This window comes from Palaemon carinicauda, chromosome 11 (assembly GCF_036898095.1).
Source record: "Palaemon carinicauda isolate YSFRI2023 chromosome 11, ASM3689809v2, whole genome shotgun sequence".
Classification (NCBI taxonomy): domain Eukaryota; kingdom Metazoa; phylum Arthropoda; class Malacostraca; order Decapoda; family Palaemonidae; genus Palaemon; species Palaemon carinicauda.
Genome location: NC_090735.1, coordinates 68902176 through 68927977, shown reverse-complemented (window position 1 = coordinate 68927977; position 25802 = coordinate 68902176). Strand labels below are relative to the sequence as shown.

General features: G+C 38.3%; 1 protein-coding gene across 1 annotated transcript in view; it reads right to left on the bottom strand.

Moving 5' to 3' along the window:
- The window catches only part of LOC137650053 (uncharacterized), a 66628-nt gene that overhangs the window by 2595 nt on the left and 38231 nt on the right, over positions 1-25802 (bottom strand). The window contains exons 10-20 of the mRNA XM_068383087.1: positions 24346-24480; positions 23790-24013; positions 22221-22392; positions 21671-21838; positions 20105-20266; positions 19744-19893; positions 19064-19215; positions 18246-18343; positions 17418-17611; positions 2147-2282; positions 1474-1572 (exon numbers count right to left, since the gene is read on the bottom strand). Of these exons, the coding sequence (XP_068239188.1) occupies positions 1474-1572; positions 2147-2282; positions 17418-17611; positions 18246-18343; positions 19064-19215; positions 19744-19893; positions 20105-20266; positions 21671-21838; positions 22221-22392; positions 23790-24013; positions 24346-24480 (1690 nt within the window). The remainder of the gene's footprint in view (positions 1-1473; positions 1573-2146; positions 2283-17417; positions 17612-18245; positions 18344-19063; positions 19216-19743; positions 19894-20104; positions 20267-21670; positions 21839-22220; positions 22393-23789; positions 24014-24345; positions 24481-25802) is intronic.

Below are 25802 nucleotides of genomic sequence, written 5' to 3'. Positions count from 1 at the left end.
TATATATATATATATATATATATATATATATATATATATATATATATATATATATGTGTGTATATATATATATGTATATATATATGTGTGTGTATATATATATATACATATATATATGTGTGTGTATGTATATACATATATGTGTGTGTGTATGTGTGTGTGTGTGTGTGTATGCTAAGGTACTTGTGGTAATAAGTCTTTTAAGCCAACACTTTTCTAGTCTTCGGGACACCCACTGAAATTTTGAAACTTCAATAAGCTTCAAATCTTCAGTATTGCATTCTTAAATTTTATGAAAAATATCTTCAAATTTTCATATTTATTAGTTTTTATATATTTAGAGATATTCATATTTTCATGATGAATGCACTGCCATTACATAAGGATAAGGATTTCTTTGAAGAGATTCCCGGACGAAAGCCATTGATTAATTATTGGCGGAATCAGCTGTGGGCAAGACTTGGGCAAATAGGTCAGCGCAGTAATAAATTCTGTCTTTTCCTTCAGTACTCCGTAATTGGAGACAATAAAAGATAGAGAAATCTAGAAGAGTGTTGTCTTAAGATGATGCCCAAAGTGATTTTGCATATATACAGTTTATATATATATATATATATATATATATATATATATATATATATATATATATATATATATGTATATATATATATATATATATATATATATATATATATATATATATATATATATATATATATATATATATATATATATGTATGTATATATACATATATATACATATAAATATATATATATATATATATATATATATATATATATATATATATGCATATGTATATATATAATATATCTACATATATATATACATATATATATATATATATATATATATATATATATATATATATATATATATATATATATATATATATGTATATGTATATATATATATATATATATAGAGAGAGAGAGAGAGAGAGAGAGAGAGAGAGAGAGAGAGAGAGAGAGAGAGAGAGAGAGAGAGAGAGAGAGGGTGTGTTATTAAGCTTAAGTTTGTTTGGATGCATATATACTTGTGTTAATTTATACGTGAACTGTTCAGTATAAAATTTTAAATGTAATTATTGCCGCATTTACTGACGCATATACATTTGTATTATATAAGCAAATATATATTTTACCTGTGTATTTGAATAGATTAATGAAAACAACATAGTAAAAAATCAGTTAATGAATAATGTTTATTTTTACAGAGAGTGAAATAAACAAAGCTACATGGCCAGATTAAGGTTGAACCTTGGGAATGACAACACCTATAAAGAGAAATTTGACAATAGTTTTTTCAGGTAAGTAATGTCTAAACAGTGTCATTCTTTCTTTGGTTTCTTTGTATGCCAACCAACAGCTTAAGAGAGGTTTAGCTTAATGCCAGGAGTTTAATTGTGAGAATCTTTAATTTTTCCTTCTTTCGAGGTGTCGTAATGTACTCACCTTCTGCATCAACTTTATCCACATAAGCTCCTCCATCCAGCAGTGCGCACACAACCTCTGAGTGGCCATTTTCAGTTGCTAGATGAATTGAAGACCGACCTTAGGTAGAGCAAATAACATTGATTTGATGTTTAAATATATATATATATATATATATATATATATATATATATATATATATATATATATATATATATATATATATATATATATATATATATATATATATATATATATATATAATTTTTCAGGTGCTATAATGTATTACAGAATCGTTCAAGATTTTTTTAACGTTAAAAGATATTTAGATATACATTTCGAAGTTGAGAATCCCAATGCACAATGGAAAAATGTGGTTTCTGAATTTTCGAACTTAAAGCTCATATATAAAGTATTTTTAAACGGATTAAAAAGTTAACAGAAAGCTAAAAAGAGACAAAGGTAGCGATTAACAAGTTGAAATCAGAAAATCATTGTGGGGAGAGCTGACGGTGGCCATGTACATCTGCAGTATAGATCAATTCAATTTAGAAATACTATTTGTAAAACTACTACTACTACTACTACCACTACTACTACTACTACTACTACTACTACTACTACAGAGTCCCATGAATGACACCCCATATCATCAGCCTTACATATTCAATCAAGAGGTAATTAAGATACTGACCAATGAACCCTGACATCGAGCTCCTGATGTTGAGGTCGACACCTGCCTTTATCAGTTCGTCCACGTCCTCCAGATGTCCGTCGGAGGATGCCACGAACAGTTTCATCACGAGGTCACGATTTCTAATCCCGATGGCCTGCGGAAGTTTCCTTCATTATTAAACTCTTTTTAAGTAGTTAACTTCTCTTTTCAAAATATATTTTCTTGTTCACTACATGTCTTAAATATAACTAGTGTATGCAGCCCGTCAAAAATTAAGGTTAATTATTTAAAGAGATGTCCAAACACACGCGCAGATTCAACGCTTCCCACCAATCCCCTTTCTTAACTACAACTCCCCCTCACCAGGGTATGACTACGTCCCCTCCCAACTATCCGAGGGTTGGGGAGAGACCGAGTAGTTATACGTCTGGCAATACTGCTGAGCATGACCGAAAAGAAAATATATATATATATATATATATATATATATATATATATATATATATATATATATATATATATATATATATATATATATATACACACACACATAGTATATAGCCAAACACTTGTTCTTTATTACAGAGGAAAGCTTCTTCTTCTTCTTCTTCGACCAAAGCTTTCCCCGCTATGCAGGGTCGCTATTTCTTGAAAGCCGTTTCCAATTTCTTCAGTCTCCAATGTCCTCCAGTGTGAGATCTTTCTTCTCCATATCTGCTGTTACACACTCCACGCACCTTCTCTTTGGTCTCCCCCTCCTCCTCCTACCGGCGTTTTTATTAATGCGTTCTCAATAAATGGAACGATTCTTTAAAAAAAAAAAAAAACATTCACAACCTAAGTATCTTATCATCAGTCTGTCATTATAAGACGACTGTTCCTTAAAAACGGATTTTGATCAAAGTGAAAAAATCTATTTTTGAGTGAGAGGGCCATGTCCTCCTGATGGAAGGGTTCCTATAGGTAGCCTTCTAAGGGATATTTGCTACAGTGATACTCCCAGAAAATTAAACCAAAGATCTCCAGGATTCTAACTCCTGGCACGAGTATCCAATAAAGGATATCGCATAATATCAGGGGACATATTCTAGATACGACACATGGCAATCTTCACCCCGAATAGATTTAACGCTTCGATGTAAGGGGGAAGAGTGGCAAAAGAAAGGGGTGCCGTTCTAGGTACCCGATGGACCTCCTTCCCTACTACTACCGTGACGCCATTCGTATTCTTGCCGTTAAGCGGAAATGGCCACAGATAAAGTAATTTTGGGAGGGGTCAGTGAGAGGGTGGGTCCATCAGGACGACATGGCCCTCTCACCCAAAAATAGATTTTTCACTTTGATCAAAATCCATTTTTTGGGCTCAGGCCATGTCGACCAGATGGAAGTATACTAGAGAATTGTCTTGAAATTACAATTAGCTGTGGGTTTGTGTCTGTGCCTTCCACCTTGAGTAGATTTCCTTATCTGGTCTACTAGACCTATATGTGAAATTCCAGAGATCTGTCACTTCCACTAAACCTGGAGCTGGTTTAGTGCCTCCTGCCCCCAGCATGGAAAATGTCGATATTGACAATAAGGATTCATGGTTTGTATTTCTGTTGGAACAAAAAGGGAAAACATTGAAGCCTACCTTTTTTACTTACCTTAAGAATGTAAGTTTTATTCCTCTGAAAATCATTATTGTGATTTCAAGGATATAAGCCCCATACAGGGGTTTAGTTAAACTCTAGTGTACTTTATTAGCTTATAACTGAGGGAGCAGTAATAAGACGCGAATACGTTTAATTATTTTATCATGCAACTAATTTATCAAATGTAGTTACAACAAAGTATGAATCTGGTTCAGCATTACAACACATCAAAACACATATTTTCTCGTGTGGAAAAAATATATAAATACATTATCGGAATAACGACACTCAATGGAGATGTGAAACCAAATCTATCTGACATGGTCAGATGTTCGGAAATGCATAAGCACTGTAACGAAACGTTCACTCGGCACTGGTGTATTGATCAGATATGAGCCTACACAGAACAGTATGTCAATCATAGCAGTGATCTGCACTAGAGGGTTGGTATACCCATGCACCCGATGCACTGTTAAGTCCCAAAACAGTCCACTGTTCATCACAGCACTAGACGACGGGTTTTATGACACTACCCGCCGCCACCACAAAGTGTTTTATTTCATGTACTTGCTTCGAGTAATGTTTGTAGAACACCCTGGATGATCTCCACCCAGTGTATGAGCGGAGTCTTTCAAAGTCCATATGTTGAAAGAAGTTCAACGAAGAAGCAACTTTCCTTGGATCGTGACCTACGGATGTACTGTCAGGATCCGCTCTGCGAATAAAGTAGGTGAGCTTCGCTCTCAGTTGTCTTAAAAATAGGTTTAATCCTGAAGTTTCACCTCTGAAGAGCTGTCCTCCCTTGAAGTTTAAAGTTCTTCAAAGATAGACCTTAAGACATTCTACTGGGCACAGAGAGGCATCTTCCTTCAATGGGCAGATTCTCCAAGGACCCCACCTCTTAGTGGGTAGCTCGTTCTTGGCAAGAAAGGCAGGATCAGGAAAAAGGTTCAGTTCTCCTGAATCTAGGAACTGAATATGGCCTTCGTTTCTGGATAAGGCCACTATTTCACTAACTCTAGCCACTGAGGCTATTGCGAACAGAAAAATGACTTTCTGTGTTAAATCCTTTAGAGTACAATCCTCATTGTCTAGGTTCGAAGCATAGTGCTAGACTTTGTCCAAAGACCATGTGATGGGCTTTGATGGGGCTGCTGGCTTGATTCTAGCACATGTTTTTGGGATCTTATTAAAGATTTCACCTGAGAGGTCCACCTCAAAAGTGTTCAGAAATGGTCTAGCCAGGGCCGATTTACAAGAAGTAATTGTAGTAGAGGCCAGGCCTTGTTCATAGAGGCGTATGAAGAATGAAAGACAGAAATCTATCGATATCTCTGTCGGTTTCCTTGCTTTCACAAAGGACACCCATTTCTTCCATGACGATTCGTATTGCCTCCTAGTCGAACTTGACTTGTACTCCTTGATGAAGTTAACTTTATCCTTCGAGATTTCAGACTTTTTGTTCGCTGCTAAGGCGAGAAAATCATGAGATGTAGGTTGCTGGTTCTCGAGGATGAAGTGTAGACAGTTGACTTTTGGACCAGTTGAGATAGCACTGGATTTGGCAGAGGAAACAGCTTCAGTTTCAACTCGAGGACTAAAGGGAACCAATTGCTTTTGGGCCACTTGGAGGCTACTACTACTACTGAAGGATCTTAGCTTGTCGAGGACTCTTAGCAGGAGATTGGCTGGTGGAAACAGGTAAATGCGATTTCACCTGTTCCAGTCGAGGGACATGGCATCCATTGCTTCTGATAGTTTCTTGTTGTCGCTCGTTGCGAAGAGGTCGATCTGCAGTTTTGGGACTTTTTCCGAGATGAAGGAGAATGAGTCTGCGTCTAGGGACCATTCTGTCTCTATGGGCTTTCGCCTGGATAGAGCATCCGCCGTCACACTGTGGAACCCTTGTAGGTGAACTGCTGATAGGTGCCATCCCTTCCTCCTTGCCAGGTAGAAGATGGCTAGCATCACATGGTTGATGTGGGGTGATCTCGAGCTTTGTCGATTCAGACACTTTACTATCACCTCGTTGCCCAGGACCAATTTGATGTGGATTGATCTGCGAGGGGATAGTCTCTTCAACATCAGGAATACTGCCATAGCTTCCAAAATGTTGATATGAAATGTTTTGAACTGGTGCGACCAATTCGCTTGCACTTCTTTGTCGTGAGAATGACCTCCCCATCCTTCCAAGGAGGCATCCGTGTGTATCACCACTGATGGTTGCGGTGGTTGCAGGGGAATTGTCCGTGCTAGGCTCTTGGCTGTTGACCACGGCTTAATTGCGTGCGCAACAAGGCCGGGGTCAACCTTAGTTGATGTTTTCGATTGTTTGATACGTATTTCCTACAGACTCCTGACGCATCTTTCAAACGTGCCTTTAGCACAGGGTCTGTCACAGCTGCAAACTGCAGAGAGCCCAATACTCTTTCCTGTAGGCGTCTTGAAATCCTCTTGTGATGGATTAGTCTCTTGACAGATCCTGCTATTTCTCTCCTCTTCTTGGATGGAATGCAGAGGTCGTGTGACTTTAAGTTCAATTGGATTCCTAGCCACTGGAACTGTTGAGCTGGAGTGAGACGAGACTTCTTGCAGTTGATCTTGAAGCCCAGGTGTTCCAAAAACTGGATCACTCTGTTGGCTGCTTGCAGACAAGTAGTCTTGGATGCTGCCCATACCAACCAGTCGTCTAGATATGCTACCACTTGAACTCCTTCGGTGCGTAGCTGTTGGACGATTGTGTCTGCTAGCTTCGTGAATATCCTTGGGGCTGTGTTCAGTCCGAAGGGCATTGCTCTGAAGACAAACTTCTTCTTCTGTAGTTTGAATCCTAGGTAGAAGGAGAAAAGGTGACTCATTGGGAGATGCCAGTAAGCATCTGCTAGGGCTATTGAGACCGTGTACGCCCCTTTTGGCAGAAGGATCCTTATGTGTTGCAAAGTAAGCATCCGGAACTTGTTATTCTCGATGAACTTGTTGAGTGGAGACAAGTCTAGAATGACTCTGAGTTTGTCTGAGTCCTTCTTGGGAACACAAAACAGCCTTCCCTGGAACTTGATGGACTTTGCTTTCTTTATCACCTTCTTGTTCAAGAGTTCTGAGGTATATTCTTCCAACAAGGGGGTTGAGTGTTGGAAGAATTCTGGAAAACGGGGTGGAGTTCTGCTCCATTTCCACCCGAGTCCATTCGTGATTAGGCCGTGGGCCTAGGGATTGAAGGTGCAGCGATCCTGAAAGTGATGTAGTCTGCCCCCTTACCTAGAAACCCTCATTGCTTGGGGGTACTGCGGATTTATTTCCGCAACCACGTCCTCCTCGGCCCCGAGAGAAGTTACCTCCTGGAGAACTTCTCTTAGGACCTTTTCCTTTCTGACTGGGGCGAAAGGAAGTCGACTGCCTTTCAAAGGTAGGGTTAATTACTGGTGACTGGGCTACCAGTTGTTGAGGGACCATCTGGGAGGTGGTCTGAGGCATCGTGGTCATAGTCATGGCGGGGAGTTGTGCAGGTCTTCGTGGTCTCTTCGCCCTTTTGTTCTTGGGCTGGAGACCTCCTTCCGAGGAAGATTTCCTTTTTGAGGACATGCCCCACTTTTGGAGAAGGTTCCTTATTCTCCATGGTTGCTCTCGCAATGACCTCTTGGACCAGTTCCTGTGGGAAAAGGTCTTTACCCCAGATAATTGAGTTAATCAGCTTCCTTGGTTCGTGTCTGATGGTTGCTGAAGCCAAGACGAACTCTCTACAAGCTCTCTTCACTCTGAGGAAAGCGTATAGGTCTTTCACAAGGGTACCCATGTGAGATTTAGCCAGGAAGAGGAACATTGCTGGGGCATTATGTTGACCTGCACTCATTTCCAGACAGTTCTGATGAGAGAGGGAAGCCACAAGTCTCTCCTTCGATTCCTGTTCCTTCCTCAGAAGATGGTCTGGCAACTTCGGAAGGTTCTTATTGAACTGTTGTCCTGCTATCTCTGGGTCTAACTTAGAGACGGAGAAAGTTAGGTGGACATCCTTCCACTTCTTTTCGCAGGTAGGCAATGCTAGAGAGAATGGCTTGCACTCCTTTAGGGTCGGATATGGTTTTCCTTCATCGACTGCCTTGACGGCAAAGTCTAGTGCTTTCTCCGAGGAAGATTTCCTTTTTGAGGACATGCCCCACTTTTGGAGAAGGTTCCTTATTCTCCATGGTTGCTCTCGCAATAACCTCTTGGACCAGTTCCTGTGGGAAAAGGTCTTTACCCCAGATAATTGAGTTAATCAGCTTCCTTGGTTCGTGTCTGATGGTTGCTGAAGCCAAGACGAACTCTCTACAAGCTCTCTTCACTCTGAGGAAAGCGTATAGGTCTTTCACAAGGGTACCCATGTGAGATTTAGCCAGGAAGAGGAACATTGCTGGGGCATTATGTTGACCTGCACTCATTTCCAGACAGTTCTGATGAGAGAGGGAAGCCACAAGTCTCTCCTTCGATTCCTGTTCCTTCCTCAGAAGATGGTCTGGCAACTTCGGAAGGTTCTTATTGAACTGTTGTCCTGCTATCTCTGGGTCTAACTTAGAGACGGAGAAAGTTAGGTGGACATCCTTCCACTTCTTTTCGCAGGTAGGCAATGCTAGAGAGAATGGCTTGCATTCCTTTAGGGTCGGATATGGTTTTCCTTCATCGACTGCCTTGACGGCAAAGTCTAGTGCTTTCTCCGTAAAGGGGAAAGAGATGGAGGAAGGAGAAAGAAAGGTGGGGTTCTTCTTGCTCAGTGCTAAGGCTTTGGAGTTGGTATATCCGGCTCCCCTCAAGGCCTTCAGGAGGATGGCTTGCGCCTTCTCGTGTTCAAACACGATGACCTCTTTGGGGACCGTTTCTTCTCGGGTCGCATTCTTGTCCTGCAGTCTCACATAGCATTCTGGATAGGCCGAAAAGTTAGGCCAGAACTCAAGGTCTTCAATTTGCCTAGCTTCTAACTTCTCAGAAATGAACAGTTTTCCATTCATCATTGGCATATGCTCCGCATACCTCCAGGGATTGGTTTTGGAGCAATGAGGGAGACCAGACACTCTAAGAGGCTTCTTAGAGGTGCCCTTGGGGGTTCCGAAGTGGTCCATCTTCTGCAACAACCTTTGCTGCTGCTTAATCGATTCCCGCATTGTCTCCTGTTCCCGTTGGAACGACTCCCGCATTCGTTGAAGAGATGTCAGAATCTCTTCGCTTGCGTTAATCTAGTTAACAGGTTGTGGAGTTGGGGCCGAGGACGTTGACGGCAGAGGTTGGTATGCCATCACAGCAAACTGAGGGTCGTCTGTTGCCATTGACAACAATCCTTCTTCCTCCACTCGGGGAGGGTCCACGTTTTCTTCAGGGCCACCTTGTAGTAGGTCCTGTTTAGTGTCAGTGGACACTTCTGACATTGTCTCTTGGTGGATGTCCATGCCTTCTATAGCCTTGTTGATGTCCGAGTTAATCTTCAGTTGAACGAATGGGGACCAGAGCTGTTCCTGGGACACCACCACATTCGGCAGAGCCTTGGGGAACAGTAGGCACCTCAGGGAGTCCTTGGGCAGTCCTTGGAGAGTTCTTTTGGAACCCTCTTACCCATTTGCGAAGGGTGTCCCCAGCTGTATCCCTAGTCTCTAGGGTAACTAGGGGGGCTTCGCCGAAGCCGTTGGCCAGCAGGGTTGAGCAAGTGAAGCAACCCTTCGGGTCCCAATACTTTAGGACTCCTATGACGATGCCACAGTGGGCATAAGTCCTGCACATCATGTGGCCACAGAAGTCTTTCCCCTTGTGGTTGCAGAACATCGATCCGCACTTCTCCATAGGGTCATTGTGGAGGATTTATTTTTGCTTTATTTTTATTTTTTTTGTTTTTGCCAAATCCTGTGAGAGAGAGAGAGAGAGAGAGAGAGAGAGAGAGAGAGAGAGAGAGAGAGAGAGAGAGAGAGAGAGAGAGAGATATTGTGTTAGCGAGCGAAAGTAGTTAGGTTAACGATCGTTTGTGGTGAGAAAGACTGTTGGTACAAATTAGATTGTTTGTTTACATTTTTAGTAAGGTTACGACAGTGGTGAATGTTTCGGAGCGAATGCTTTTTTTGATTGACTGCGTCCTGAAGCAGTTGTGTGATTGAATGCTGGATTATATCTATTATTTTTCTTACCAGCGTGGAAGTGTTTTGATTATTTTGACAGTAAGTACAGTTTTGTTTATCTTTGCTTGTCGTGATTGTGAATAATAGGAACTATTTATTATTTATCTTTTATTATAGTGCGATAGTTTAGTTAGCTAGGAGTGTTTGTAAGTGTTTTGTTTTTTTATTTTCAGGCCGTGATTCCTCCTTGGAATTACTTATTCCTTTTAAGAACATTTTGTTTTGACTGAAGATAGTGTTGATGGCCTGGATTGTTATAAAGGATTTCTATTTGACTGCTCTTTGAAACGAAAGACCTATTGATCACCGGACTTTGAATTTCTTTTGTACCTGGTTAATACGTATGCTGATGATGATGATGATGATGATGATGATGATTATGATTACGCTCACGGCTTAAATCAATGAATACATTTTGTATTGACTGAGTGTCAGTGTTGCCATAGTGTGGCGTTGCAACCGAGTTGTTGCGTGGGCTTGAAAGGACTGTTAGCCCTTGTGTGGACGAAGGTGTCCACACACCTATATTATATGTTAAAAGTGTTTTTGTTTGTTGGTTTTTTTTTTTAGTTTTAAGTTTTTGTTAGTTATTTTGAGATTTTGACTGCAGTTTATTTTAGTATTAAGTGATTATTATGGTTATAAGTGTGGTTGCTGGTGTTTTTCGTGTAATATTCTAGAATATAAGGAAATATAGTTTTAAGGTTATGTTTAGTTTTTTTTACCTTCTGTTAAAGAGTCTGGTATAGATAACGTAAGGGGAAAGTTTGTTTTGTTGAGACAATTGTCTGTAGGTGTGATTCAGGGTGTGGGGCTTGTTTTTTAAACATCCCGCCACATTATTTTGGCGCCCGAACAGGGACAGTCGAGGTGGGATTGAACCAGACTCTTTCACAAAGGTTATATTTAGGATTTAGATTTAAGGTTAACGACAATGGAAGGTAAATTAAAGGCTTTGGAGGAGGAATTGCGGCATTATAAAGAACGGGAGCAGATGTTGATAGTTGAGAAAGAGAGGTTGCTAGTAGAGAATGAGGGGTTGAACTGGGAGAATGAGGCGATGCAGAAGGAGCTTAGGGAGTTGAAGGGAACTGTAGAGAAAGTGGAAGAATGTTTTGAGATGAGGATGAAAGAGAATGAGGAACGGATGGAGAACCGATTGGAAGCTATGATGGGGCAAGTCATGGGGATGATGAAAACTATAATGGGTGAAGGTGCAGTCGGAGGAGTGTCCTCAGCTTCGGGTAATGGGTTGATAGTGGATGAGAAGGTTAAGGTTAGTGATAATGGGAAAGGAACTGATAGTGATAGTAGTAATAGTGATGGTGATATTGAAGATAAGGGAATTAGGCATAGTAAGAATGAACAGAAAGGTGAGAGGAAAGATGAAAGGAAAGGTAAAAGTGATGTGAAGAAAGAGAAGAAAAAGTATCAGGCTGATAGCAAGGACGATTGTGAATGGGTGAAAGTGGCGAGTAAGAAAAGGGCTAGGAAGAGTATGATCAAGGATAGGAGTATGACTGTGGAATTAGATTCCTTATATTCTAGCGAGGAAGTAGGAAACAAGAAGGAAGGTAGCAGTGATGATAGCAGTGAGAATGAACGTGATGTGTGTAAGACTGTGTTTATGAGAGAGGTACCTCGGTGTGAAAGGTTCAGTGAGCATAGCAGTAGGGATGTATATGATTTTTTCAAGGAGTATGAGAGGTATTGTCAGGATAAGTATGGTGATAGTAAAAGAGTTTGGGCTAGGGAGTTAGGAGAATATTTGACTGGGTATTTGTTGACGATGTATGGAGTGATAATGAGTGTAGGGGACGTTGATTATGAAAGTGTGAAAACGAGAATAATTGAGCAGGTAAAACGTATGAAAGGGAGTGTTAAGTATAAGCGTAAGAATGATTTTGATGAGGCAAGGATGAATGCAGGAGAAGCTATATCAATGTACGTATGTAGGTTGGAAACGTTAGCTAGGAAGAAGTATGGGGATGAAGGCATAAATGAGAATAAGGAGTTAATGAGGAAGTTTTTGGCTACTGTACCCGAGAATGTTGCTGAGTTTGTTAGTTTGAAACGGAAGGAGAAAATGAGGTGGACGAAAGAAAGATTGACATGGGATGATATTTTAGAGATAGTTGAGGATTACGAGTTGGATAGGTGTATGAAAGAAAGTAAATCTGTGAGTGTAAGAACTGGAATGGAGGAAAGTGTGCCAGAATTTGTTAGTTTTAGAGATGCTGTTATGAGAGGACCGATGAGGGTAGCTGATAGTGTAGTAGATAGGAGTGTTAGGGCGAGTAATGTGGGAATACCTGTAAGGACAAATGAAGGGTTTAGGCAAGGGAATCAGGTTTGGAGGGATAGGAGTGCTAGTGCGCCGCAAGGTAGGTCAGGTAGTTGTATCCGTGAAGAGAAGTGTTATAGATGTGGGAAAGTAGGACATAAGAAGAATGAATGTAGATGGGCTCTAGGTGCTTGTTTTGGATGTGGTGAGGTAGGGCATAGAATTAGTGAGTGCAAGAAAGAGAAAGGGATAAAATGTTATCGGTGTGGTATGACTGGGCACATAGCGAGTGGATGTCGGAGTAATCGTACAAATGTGATTTGCGGTAATTGTGGTAAGGATGGTCATTATGCTAGAATGTGCAAGGAGCCACGGGGTAAGTGTACTGAATGGGGTGCAGATGGGCATGTAGCTAGGGTATGTAGGAAGAAGGGAGTAAATCAGCCAGGATGTTCGGGAAACTAGAGTGTGAGAGGGTTCAGCTGGGTGAGTCCTCCTGTGTGTGTGGAAGGAATAGGATCAATGTTTGTGAGAATGGGATGAATAATTGGTTGGAAATGAGCAAGTATGAATCTAGTATGCATGAGAAGTTAGGGCTGGAAAATAAGCAATTAGTGTTAGTTGAATATAGGAAAAAGAGGCGTTTGAAAGTTTTAAGTGAGGAGAAAGTGCAAGGGAAATTTATAGGTATAGGTAAGAATACGAATAAGTATGACAGGGGTGTAAATGTGCAAGTGTGTATGGAAGATAAATGTGTTAATACAGATGAATCATGGCTGAGTATGAATGATACCTATAGTGTGTGTGACTTTTCCTTAGGTGATGTAAAAGAAAGGATGACGAATGCGAGAGTGAGAGATAGGAGAATGATTAGTAGTATGAATGAATCTTTTACTAAAGTTGAGAATGTTTTTGATGAAATGGATGAACTGTTTACAGAAATGAGTGTAATTATAGGGCCAGATGAGAACGAGGTAGATATGATTGTACATGATATATTAGATGATAGGGATTTAGATAGGAATAGTGTTAATGTAGCTAATGATTGTGATAAGGAAGAAGTGAATGAGAGAGTATATGGAGGCCCAGTTACTCGGAGTAGAGGTCCCGTTCCCGACTGCGACTGGGTTATGAAAAAAATAATGTAAGTGTTGTGTGAGAAGGATTTGGCAAAGTAAGGGGGGAGGAATGTGGAGGATTTATTTTTGCTTTATTTTTATTTTTTTTGTTTTTGCCAAATCCTGTGAGAGAGAGAGAGAGAGAGAGAGAGAGAGAGAGAGAGAGAGAGAGAGAGAGAGAGAGATATTGTGTTAGCGAGCGAAAGTAGTTAGGTTAACGATCGTTTGTGGTGAGAAAGACTGTTGGTACAAATGAGATTGTTTGTTTACATTTTTAGTAAGGTTACGACAGTGGTGAATGTTTCGGAGCGAATGCTTTTTTTGATTGACTGCGTCCTGAAGCAGTTGTGTGATTGAATGCTGGATTATATCTATTATTTTTCTTACCAGCGTGGAAGTGTTTTGATTATTTTGACAGTAAGTACAGTTTTGTTTATCTTTGCTTGTCGTGATTGTGAATAATAGGAACTATTTATTATTTATCTTTTATTATAGTGCGATAGTTTAGTTAGCTAGGAGTGTTTGTAAGTGTTTTGTTTTTTTATTTTCAGGCCGTGATTCCTCCTTGGAATTACTTATTCCTTTTAAAAACATTTTGTTTTGACTGAAGATAGTGTTGATGGCCTGGATTGTTATAAAGGATTTCTATTTGACTGCTCTTTGAAACGAAAGACCTATTGATCACCGGACTTTGAATTTCTTTTGTACCTGGTTAATACATATGCTGATGATGAATATGATGATGATGATGATGATTATGATTACGCTCACGGCTTAAATCAATGAATAAATTTTGTATTGACTGAGTGTCAGTGTTGCCATAGTGTGGCGTTGCAACCGAGTTGTTGCGTGGGCTTGAAAGGACTGTTAGCCCTTGTGTGGACGAAGGTGTCCACACACCTATATTATATGTTAAAAGTGTTTTTGTTTGTTGGTTTTTTTTTTTTAGTTTTAAGTTTTTGTTAGTTATTTTGAGATTTTGACTGCAGTTTATTTTAGTATTAAGTGATTATTATGGTTATAAGTGTGGTTGCTGGTGTTTTTCGTGTAATATTCTAGAATATAAGGAAATATAGTTTTAAGGTTATGTTTAGTTTTTTTTACCTTCTGTTAAAGAGTCTGGTATAGATAACGTAAGGGGAAAGTTTGTTTTGTTGAGACAATTGTCTGTAGGTGTGATTCAGGGTGTGGGGCTTGTTTTTTAAACATCCCGCCACATCATCCTGTAAAGGAAAAATATAAATGAGTATTTTTGTTTTTTATATCAGTGATATAAAAGCATACAGTTTATGATGACAATAGTAATCACTATTTTTTATGGTAGCTTAGGATAGTAAGCTTGAAAAGAAATAGAAAGGAAACATATCTGTATTTCCTCTCCCAGGCCATTGCTGAGACCTCCGTCAGTATTAATATTCAGTTTCCCTGATAGGGAGGATACAAGGTAGAGAAACTCTAGGAACTAGAGTTAGAGTTAGTAAATAGCTTATGGTAACATTCTCCACCTGTAGTATTGTATTAATACTTTCGGGTATTGTAAACCCCTGATGATCAAGGAAAACCATCTGGGTGTTGAGGGAATACTCAGCCTCAACAGAATATCATGGTCTCAACAATCGTTGTCCGTGATAGGAAACACAGAGTATGTTAGAAAACATATGTACTACTGTATAGTTGTATACAATACTTTGCCGGCAGTCACTGCCGTTATTGGGCTAGTACCTGACGGTGCTAACCGAAAGAGAGAGAGAAAGATTAAGGATGGAGAATTTCCTACTGTTATGAATGAGCATAACAGCTGGAAGTGTAGAGGACTATAAGTCCATCTACTGTCTTCTCACCAGAATGAAAGTTCCAATGGAAGGGGAAGAATCTATCAGATTCTGGCTCCCACCCATCCAAAAAAGACCTGTCGCCGGCAATGAAGTCAGCGGCAAGGAATGTAGATGGCAGCTCAAGAGAGGGCTGAGGACTTTCCAAAGTATGTTAGGTTTTCCACCGGAAGCTGTCAAAAACCGTCTCAATTTTCCCCCAATTTTATTAACTTCCTGTGAAGGAAGGGAGTTAGGGGGAAGGTGGCAGAGATGGCTGAACTAACTGCTGCCGGCAGGATATCAGCCAGGGTGATTGTCAGAATACTGGTGAAAGAATTTTGTGACGACTAAAGGACAGAGGGGAGAGGGGTGAGGGTCTTACAGTTCATTGATATCAGAGGTGGCGGCAGGTATGCCACCTTCCTCAAACAATGAGCTGGGGAAGCATGGCTTCCTGTGCTGACGACATTGTCGTCGGCAAGACAAGGGCCCCCTGAGTATATCACTATCTGAATCAAAGCCGGAGGCAGAAAGAACATTGTTGTATTCAACGGCGATGAAGAGAGACAGTGGCTGCTGCCTATGATGACGGCGTCACTCGGGGATGGAGGAAGGGTTTAGCCTCTTCTCTCAGAGAGAGAATAATTATCGTAGCTTGTCTATAGATTCTAGAGAATGTAACATCCCATTCGAATCGAGAAGAAACGATAAGGGTGAGGCTAAACAGGGGGAATTACTTTACTAACGTATATATGAGCAAGAGTAGCCTTGCTCTGGTAGGCAAAGGTAATCGGTACCACCGGGTTTCCCAACCACATACGAAAAGTAAAGTCACATAATAGAGAAGGAATAATTTTCATGTATGCAATATCACATCTTGTATAACTTGCCTAACTAGCTAAAATAATAGCTTAAAACCGGGAAGTGTTGCCCTACTATCTAAATAATATGCAAGAATGTAACAGGCGACAGCAGTCGTAAAATGGCTGCCTTCGGTCTCGGCAACGCTCACCCATACACACTTAAATTATTGAAATTTAGCTGTGAAAAGGGAGACTAAAATTATACACAGGAAAGAATTAATATTCAACTTTCCAAATGACGAAGATGCTGGGGATTGCATGCTGAAAATTCCGAAAAACTAGTAAAAAACACTCTTAGCAGGCTACTAGAATAGGAATGGCGTCACGGTAGTAGTAGTGAAGGAGGTCCACCGGGTACCTAGAACGGCACCCCTTTCTTTTGCCACTCTTCCCCCTTACATCGAAGTGTTAAATCTGTTCGGGGTGAAGACTGCCATGTGTTGTATCTAATTTAGAATACGTCCCCTGATATTATGTGATATCCTTTAGTGGATACTCGCGCCAGGAGTTAGAATCCTGGAGACCTTTGGTTTAATTCTCTGGGAGTATCACAGTACCAAATATCCTTTAGAAGGCTACCTATAGGAACCCTTCTATCTGGACGACATGGCCTGAGCCCAAAAGTAAGAGAAATATTACAAAGTATTTTTTCTTTATCATAGGTGTCAACATTTCTTTATCTCACATTAAGATATAATTGTACTTTTTAATTGTTATAGATATAATAAGCCACTTGATATAAACTATGGAGTCTTAGGCTCGCTTCACACGAGCGGATTGATTTCACGCGGAATAGAAATTAATGAAGATCAATCTAGCGACTAACAGAAATTAAGGGGTCACGCGAGGACAATCCTCTCGTATGAAGATAGGCTTCCTAACGAACGGACATATTTCCATACGATAAAAATCCGCTCGTGTGAAGCGAGCCCTGAGTGATAACAGCAACTGTCTGTTATTGTCTCAGTCTAAGTAAACAGACTTTACAAAATTAACGTGAAGGACCGAAGATCTTCATTCATAAAACAACCGGAAGTTAGTAAACTTTCCCCCACGTAATTTTAAATAATTAAAACACACGAAATATTTGAAATCACTCAAGCTTGATGACAATTGTAGCTATAGTCATTAAGGGTGTCATTAACGATTCAATCACCCAAACGAAGATTGCGTTTCCGTCCCCAACGCCAGTGTTGAAATAGTTATTAACAATCGAATTTATCTCAAAATGCTACTGATATGAACAAAATTCCGAAGTTATTAACAATTAGATTTACATCAGAACGCTGCATTTTGAAGTTATTTACAAATACATTTATATCACAAGACTACAGACATGAACAAATTTCTGAAGTTATTAACAATTAGATATATATTCGATTACTACAGATATTTCTCTTATATTAGGTAGATAAGCTTTCTTGCGGAGTCAATAACCTTACCAAGTAATCCTCACATGTATGTTTAACTTGTAATGCGAGCAGTAACGTTGAAAACGAAAACTGAGGGCTAGCGGCTGACGGTGCTGCCCTTGGGAAGAAATATGGCTTCTTAGGGGTCCTCGGGACTGAGTCGATCAACTTCTGCAGGTAAATCAAACCTCCTTCTTCAACGATCACGGGGCAGTATTTGTCTCCTGCCGAAGTTGTTTCGTAAAAGTGAAGTCAGCGGTGTTGATTATATGTTGGATAATGTATGAAGGGTTTTAAGAAATCGTCTTTGCATTTCATTATACTTAGATTTATTTAATGGTTCATACTTACTTTGTTGTTGATTTGGAGAGCCACTAACCAAAGACATATAATTTTGTCTTTAATTATAGGTTTATAATTTCGCTTTTGGGGGATTTGTTTATATTTGAGTAACTATTTGGCCTCTTTTTACAAGCAAATGCATGTAATAATTATCATTCAATTCATCTTTTCAACTTTAACATCTAGATAGTGAATAAAAAACACAAACAAAACAAAGTAACTCAATATCTCAATAGCTGAAGGTTATGTACAGTTGCACACAGGAATTTCTGGTACCCCTCGCTCCCAAGAAGTGAACCCTGTACCACCTTTACTGCGCGGCGAGTTCCTGTGTTTAGCCCCCAACACCATCTCCGCCATCTACCTACACTATTTTTTTGTTTACACGACACGAAGTAAGGGTGTGACAGGGTGCACTTCTTCGGACCAAGGCGTACCGGGGACTTGTGTGTCCAACCGTACCTTAGTCCATTGCTTTCGACGTCAAACAAATAAGGAAAATCTTTAGTAACTTACGATGGACTCGAGTAAGCTTCGCCAGCGTCCAGGTAGCCCAGTGTTGACACACAGGTGTGTGAGAGGCAACCAAAAGAAGCCAGAAAGGTTTTAGGGTCCTGGAAAGCATCCATTATTAGGCTTCATTATTAATAATCATGTCAGCTAACTCTTGTGTATCATAGAATATGCATCAAGACACGAAAAGAACATGGGAAAATTTGTATGGACTAATTATTAAATACTTTCTTCTTATTAACACAGTCAGACTCTCTTTCAAAAAGAGAGACAGGTGCATCATCTCCATACAAAACATGGAATCCCTATGTTGTCGATTTCTTAATGACCTCATAAGTTGAAGTCAAGAAAATAAAAAGATAAAGTTTCAATAGAGAACAAAACAGGGTTAAAATTAAAGTTTTGACCTTTGCTAAAAAATGTGATTAACTTTATCTAAAGGAGTATCCCAAAATTAATTATCTGTATCAAAGGTCAAAGCTTGAATTTAAGCTCTCTTTTGTTCCTTATTGGCCCTTTGATGTCCTCTTTTATCAAATATAACTAATTTGAGGTCATTAAGAAACAGTATCAGTAGGATGCTATGCTTTAAGTAAATACAATGCTTCTATGTATTTATTTCACTGTTGGTCTCACGGTATCAATGAGACGAAATTAATAACTCCAAGAAGTAAAATTTGAATGTTTCTTTTCAAGTTAAAATATTACGTTTTCCCGTATATTTTCATGTTGAAGTTTACTGAGTAATTTACTAAATAAACAGGAATAGAACAAACAAAATAGTTTTGCAAAATGATAAATTGCTACATCTAAGGACCCACTTAAACATGCTTTTTGGCTTCGAATCCAAGTCCCAGCCATTCATAGCCTCTTCGATCTTCTGTATGACGGAAGATCTAGGGAAGTCGAGAATCCAAGATTCTTCTCCATCTGAAAGGATATGGACGAGGATTTTGGCTGCTTCCCAGCTCATCTGCAGATGTAATACTCGTGTCAATTATCCATTTGATTAATATACAGTAGACGCAATAACAGACTACCTATCCACAACTTTTGACATGGCGTAGATTATATCAGTCCCCTAACACTTTCCGTCTTAGATTAGTTAAGCTGTATGTTTGCTGAATAAATAGTTTAACCAAATCAGACTTAGATAATAAACTAGAAATAAACTTGACAGCATTTTATAAGGCAAATCCTGTAAATTAGGCCTGCAGCCTACAGAACCACCGTAGACGTTGTTGATTCAAAGCTTCAAAATTATTTCTAAATGAACCAAAGGTTATATAATTACATGATACTTTATTTTTCTAAGTATAGAAATAACTAGTTGCAGTAGAATAAGTGCAAAATTTATGAGTTGTAAGTGAGGTTGAAGTTTCACAAACATCCCTAAAAACAGTACAGTACTCAGAAATAAACGGACTTGGCTCAGTACAGTTCTCTGAGAGCCAGTCTCCTGTATAGGAGGAAGTAGATGAAGACACATTATGGTCCTTACCTCATTTTTAATGGATTTCAAATTAAGGTATTTCATTAAGACATATAACAACTCGGGTTTTTGTAAATGTCCTCGTAAGGTTTTTACTTCCGAAATATTACATAACGTGAACCATAATCTCCTCTCTTGATGATCTGGATCTGGGTAAGCCTGTGAGGATGAAAACAAAAGGGAACAAATAATTACTAGAATCATAAGTTTCCCCCTTTTTTGTGCAACAAGTGTAGATAAAATTGAAAATCTACTTCAAAGGAAAAAGATAATTACTGGAATCATAAATTCGACCCTTTTTTATGTAACAAATGTAGATAAAATTGAAAATCTACTTTTCAACGGCACTCGACCTTTGAACTCAACGTACCGATAAACACTCTTGAATAAAAGACAGGCCTTTAGAAGCCACAAATCGCTCGCAGTTAATAGGGGTGTCGTCTGTCAGCTGGCATATGATAGCCCAACAAAACTTGTACATTTCGTCGTAATACTTAAGATTCCTTCCACTCCTGACGACTGACGTCACCACCTGGCGACAGAAAATTAGATTTTTAATAATATATATTAATAGATTTATCAAAATTGACAAGTCTAGTCAGGTTGCTTATCCATACCAAATGTATTTTTATGAACAACACTACAAAGTTAGTTCTCTATGCATATTGCATAAGATTTTTCATAAATCTGACCATCCTTTACACTCAGATCTTCCCAAACAGTACCATCTTACTCGTAATACCAGGCATGCAATTAAGTCTAATATTCATGCCTTCTCCTTCATAAAGTTAAATACTTCACAGAATTCTAAATTTTCTATTCCAGCTGTGATCAGACTGTGGAATGATATTCCTAAGCAGACAGTTGAATCTGTGAAACTTCAGAATTTTAAACTTGCAGTGAATGTTTTTATGTTAAACAGATTGACATGATTCCCTTTTCATTGTTTATATATGACAGATCTATTTTAACGTTGTTACTGATTTTAAGATATTTTATTTTTTTACTACTAATTCTCATTTATAGTTTATTTCCTTATTCCCTAACTAGGCTATTTTCCTTGATGGAACCGTTTTACTTGAAATATCTTGCTTTTCCAGCTAGGGTTGCAGCTTAGCTAGTGATGATAATCATCATAATATTCAGAACTTATTCGTGCCTAAAGTGAAAGACGATGTTAATCAGTTTGATTGATAAGCAGGGATAGTTTATCATTTGCATTAACTGCTGCCATTTCTCTTGATGGTTTCATTTGGAGATTTAAATGTTATAGATGGCAAACAACAGCTTAATAATTTTATATATATATATATATATATATATATATATATATATATATATATATATATATATATATATATATATGTATATATATATATATATATATATGTGTGTGTGTGTGTGTGTGTGGTATCTCCATCTCGCAGTTGATCTTAGTCTGAACAGACATATGTTATATACAACTTTTATTAGCGAGAAATCTATTAGGGTTAAGAAAGAATATTTTTTGTCTTTTTCATTACATTGCTTTAACAGTTTTTTTTTCTATGAATTAAGCGTTGATCAAAAACTAAACGAGGTCAGATGATACGAGATGTTTTTGTGTATGTCATTCCACGTTTCAAATAAAATTGATATTTGTTTGAGGATCATATGTCCCCGAAAAAAATAAATGAAAGACATTCTATATAACTATGTGTTCTGCTTCATAGAGATAATGATTCAGCATTAAAACTTAATCAAGGTACAACATGTTTAAAGTTAAGGATACAGAGGACACTGCACTAAGGCTTCTGCAGAACAGAAGGATCAGCGCTCAGTTCTCTTACCATGCAAGCTTACACACCATTCAAGCTTCCGTAGCTCTGTATCCATATAAGATCAATCAGGTTATTGCAAAGACAAATGAGGAATATATGTACGATATGATACTTGCCTCCATCGTTCCAAAATGTGCCATAATGATCCTATATTCCTCCCCAACTCTGGACGACAAAATATGGACGAGATGAAGAGCGTAGAGGCATGACCAGGGGTCTCTTGTTTCGTTGTTTTCGAGCATCAACTTCAAAAGTTGGGGTACCAGCTGTCGTGCTCTTAGAAGCTGGAAAAGAATAGTGTAGGGAGTTCAGGCATAACATTTTAAGACATGACAACGATAGCTCTTCTACATCAAAAGTCAGAGTTGATACGGATTTAATATAAAGTAGAAAGTGAAATCTGCTATCCCTTATATAGACTATAAGGAGCATTTTATTCACATGTTAAAGAATCGCTTGAAATTTAGGTACAACAGAAAAAGAAAGTTTTAAAAGTTACAATACTTTTGGTAAAACTGCTTTAATATGAAGTGAAAAACGGCATCTGCTATACATTTTTATAAATTATAAGAACGATCAAGTTATCTATATGAAATGAATCACTTGAAATTTGGGTAAAACAGAGGAAGAAACCTAACAAAGTTACACCACATATTTGCTAATTACCAAGTCTATGGGTCTTGCAAACTGACAGATAGCCTGACAACTAGATGCCCTGAGATCCCAGTCCTTGGGGTAATTAGTCAGAGCTCTGACAAGGACGTCGACGATTTTCCCTCTGGCAGATGGGGTCAGAACTTGTTTGTCCGCCTGCATTGTTATGTAAGACAACGAAAGACTTCCGGTGGACATGAAAAAGAAATCATTTGTTTTAGGCAACTGTCTATATATATATATATATATATATATATATATATATATATATATATATATATATACATATATATATATATATATATATGTGTGTATATATATATATATATATATACATACATATATATATATATATATATATATATATATATATATATCCGGTCACGATCAGCTCTCCCCGTCCCTCTGGTAGTGGGAGAGGAAGTAGTGAGAGAGGGTTGCATGTATCTGCATATCTATCTAAATATTTAGCCGTCATTTTATGATGGGTCGTGTACACTGCTTCCTAATAATGTTAAAGATGATATGTATTCTTGCTTCTCAATTGTAGTCAAAAGTTTAATCTGAATTTTGAGGTGTTCGTAATGGTACAACCAGGAATTTTTAGTTATGGATTAAATGTTCCTGGTATTGATGTCATAATTTTGCGAATTATAATTACCATTTACCGGAGTGGTTATAAACAATCAAATCAAATCTACTGTATCTTACCCAGCAATATCACACTAGCCTACTTGGGATGTATATAAGATATCTATATGCAGTGCAAAAGTGTACATGTATTAATGAGAAGTTTTCAGTTATAAAATAGAAAACATTTTATGATTTGTCTTTTAATTTATTTACTCTCTCTCTCTCTCTCTCTCTCTCTCTCTCTCTCTCTCTCTCTCTCTCTCTCTCTCTCTCTCTCTCTCTCTCTTACCATCCTGCAGAAGAATTTTCTATTTTCAAAGATGACGTACCTTTATTAGGTAAACATATAAAATCTTCATCAATTTGACTATAAATCGGTTATATATTGTAGTATTTGTTTGGGTAGTCAGAAATATTATAAAGTAGCGAGCAGAACATTCCAAATAATTGGAACTATTTTCTGAGACATTTATGAAGTTAATATGAATTTGTATCATACAAAGTTTTTTAAGTATGTTCCCTCATCTATTGTAACCAATATTACATAAGTAAATTAAAAACTAAAGCTAAATTCAAGCACTTCATCAGGCTCATAGTATATACCAAATAAATACAAAGAATAGAACCAGACAGACTGAACTTATTCCTGGCTCGCTTCACGCGAACGGTTTTGTCCGCTCGAATTAGAAATCAATGAAGACCAATTTTTTTTTTTTTTTTTTTTTTTTGCCGCATGCGCTGTTAACCTGCGCGGTTCCAGTTAATATAAACTACGAGACTGCTCGAGGAAAATCCTCTCGTGGAAAGACATGCCCCCTAACGAGCGGAAGTATTTCCGTACGGAAAATATCCGCTCATATGAAGCGAGCTTAACATATGTGAAACGATCGGTCTGCCTCTGTAATCCCCGTCAGTTCCGATTAGTATTACGTCATGAGAATGCCTTACCATCCTTTCATCTGGATGAGACTGCTACTTCTGTGCGTCTCCATGGCAACGATGATGTCCTCCAACCCCTTCCTCTGGTCTGGGCTCCTCCCAGACTCGAAATCGTCGCAGAATTTGTTAAGGACTTCCAAGCAGGTTTCTATCGATGGCCCTTGGCTCCCGGGTCTTGGAGGAATTGGAGGAGCTCTTTTCTTCCTGGGCAAGGGCTTCGGGGGCGTTTGTGGCTGTGCGTTGAAAAAGTCGATTTATTTTCATTCTAAAGGGCGTCCTCATTGATAAGCAAAGAGCTGTGTTAAGATATTTCTTGGTTGAATTTCTATTTTTTTTTTTGGGGGGGTGGGCATTTTTCAAGAGTTGTGCCAAGATATTGCCGTAGAACTTCTTAGCTGCATTTCTATTTCTGGTATTTTTACATATATATGAAAAAAACAATGAAAATATGTTATTACAAAAACATGAAAATACTATTCACATTAAATGATTTGGACACAATCTCTCTCTCTCTCTCTCTCTCTCTCTCTCTCTCTCTCTCTCTCTCTCTCTCTCTCTCTCTCACCGTTTGTTCTTCAATGCTTCTCCTGAGGTTCGAAATGGTTCGCTGAGCTCCCGAGCCTTCCTTCAAGAGGGTCTGATGATATTCCTCCTCTTGCAACGTTGTCAAATTTCCTGTTGGCTGCGACTCTTGTAAGTCCTGTAAACGAGAGACAGTTGACATAAATGGCTCCTATTCTAATGAATATAGGATTCGAATATAATGTTTAGATTCCACTCTTTTGTAGCAAGGTTTAAAATATAAACAACAGAAACGATCTTTTCTTTTGACAAGTATTAAATCAGTGTATTTGCTATATATGTATATATATATATATATATATATATATATATATATATATATATATATATATATATATATAAATTATATATATATATTTTGAACGTCACATATTGTTCCCTGTTTCGTTGTTGTTAAATTTGTTATGCTCATATAATGATGACTGATAATTTGCCTTAGATGATTTATAAGGGGCTAAACAGTCAACAGACGACTTTTCTTTTTCTTAAGGAAAAATTTGAATATTGCATTCACTCCTTCCAAGGACCCTCCGACATCATTGTAACCCATCATCGTCTGCGCAAGACACGCTTAAAGCGTCTAGTTCAACTATTGAATTTATTATCAATGTTAATACTATTCTGCGTCCATTTTATAAAAGGAAGCCTTCAATAGACACCTTGGACCATCAAATATTTTTGCACAATGTCTAAATGTTACGCAAAATTTTCCAATTTTTAATCAGTTTGGTGGAAGAGACTTTACTCGTGTCTACTCCTAGGCCCCGTTTTTTTTTTTTTTTTTTTTTTTTCCTTCCTTTGAGATAATGTCTGGATGTGTCCCAATGCCTTGCCCCACCCACCTACGCCCACAAAAGTGCCCTTATTACCTTTGGTATTAGTGAGCACTTTCGCCCGCTTACATCAAGCTATCAACTCAGCCACGGGATAGCCAGTAAACTTACCTTAAAAACAAAAGGTAAACTTACCTTAAAATAGTCTGTAAACTTACCTTAAAATGGATAGTAAACCAAGTGAAAATAGTCAGTAAACTTACCTTAAAATAGCCTGTAAACTTACCTTAAAATAGATAGTAAACCAACTGAAAATAGTCTGTAAACTTACCTTAAAATAGCCTGTAAACTTACCTTGAAATAGATAGTAAACCAACTGAAAATAGGCTGTAAACATACCTTACGATAACCTGTAAACTTATCTTGAAATAGATAGTAAACTAACTGAAAGTAGTCAGTAAACTTACCTTAAAATAGCCTGTAAACTTACCTTGAAATAGATAGTAAACCAACTAAAAATAGTCAGTAAACTTATCCTAACATAGCCTGTAAACTTACCTTGAAATAGATAGTAAACCAACTGAAAATAGTCAGTAATCTTATCTTAAAATAGCCTGTAAACTTACCTTGAAATAGATAGTAAACCAACTGAAAATAGTCAATAAAC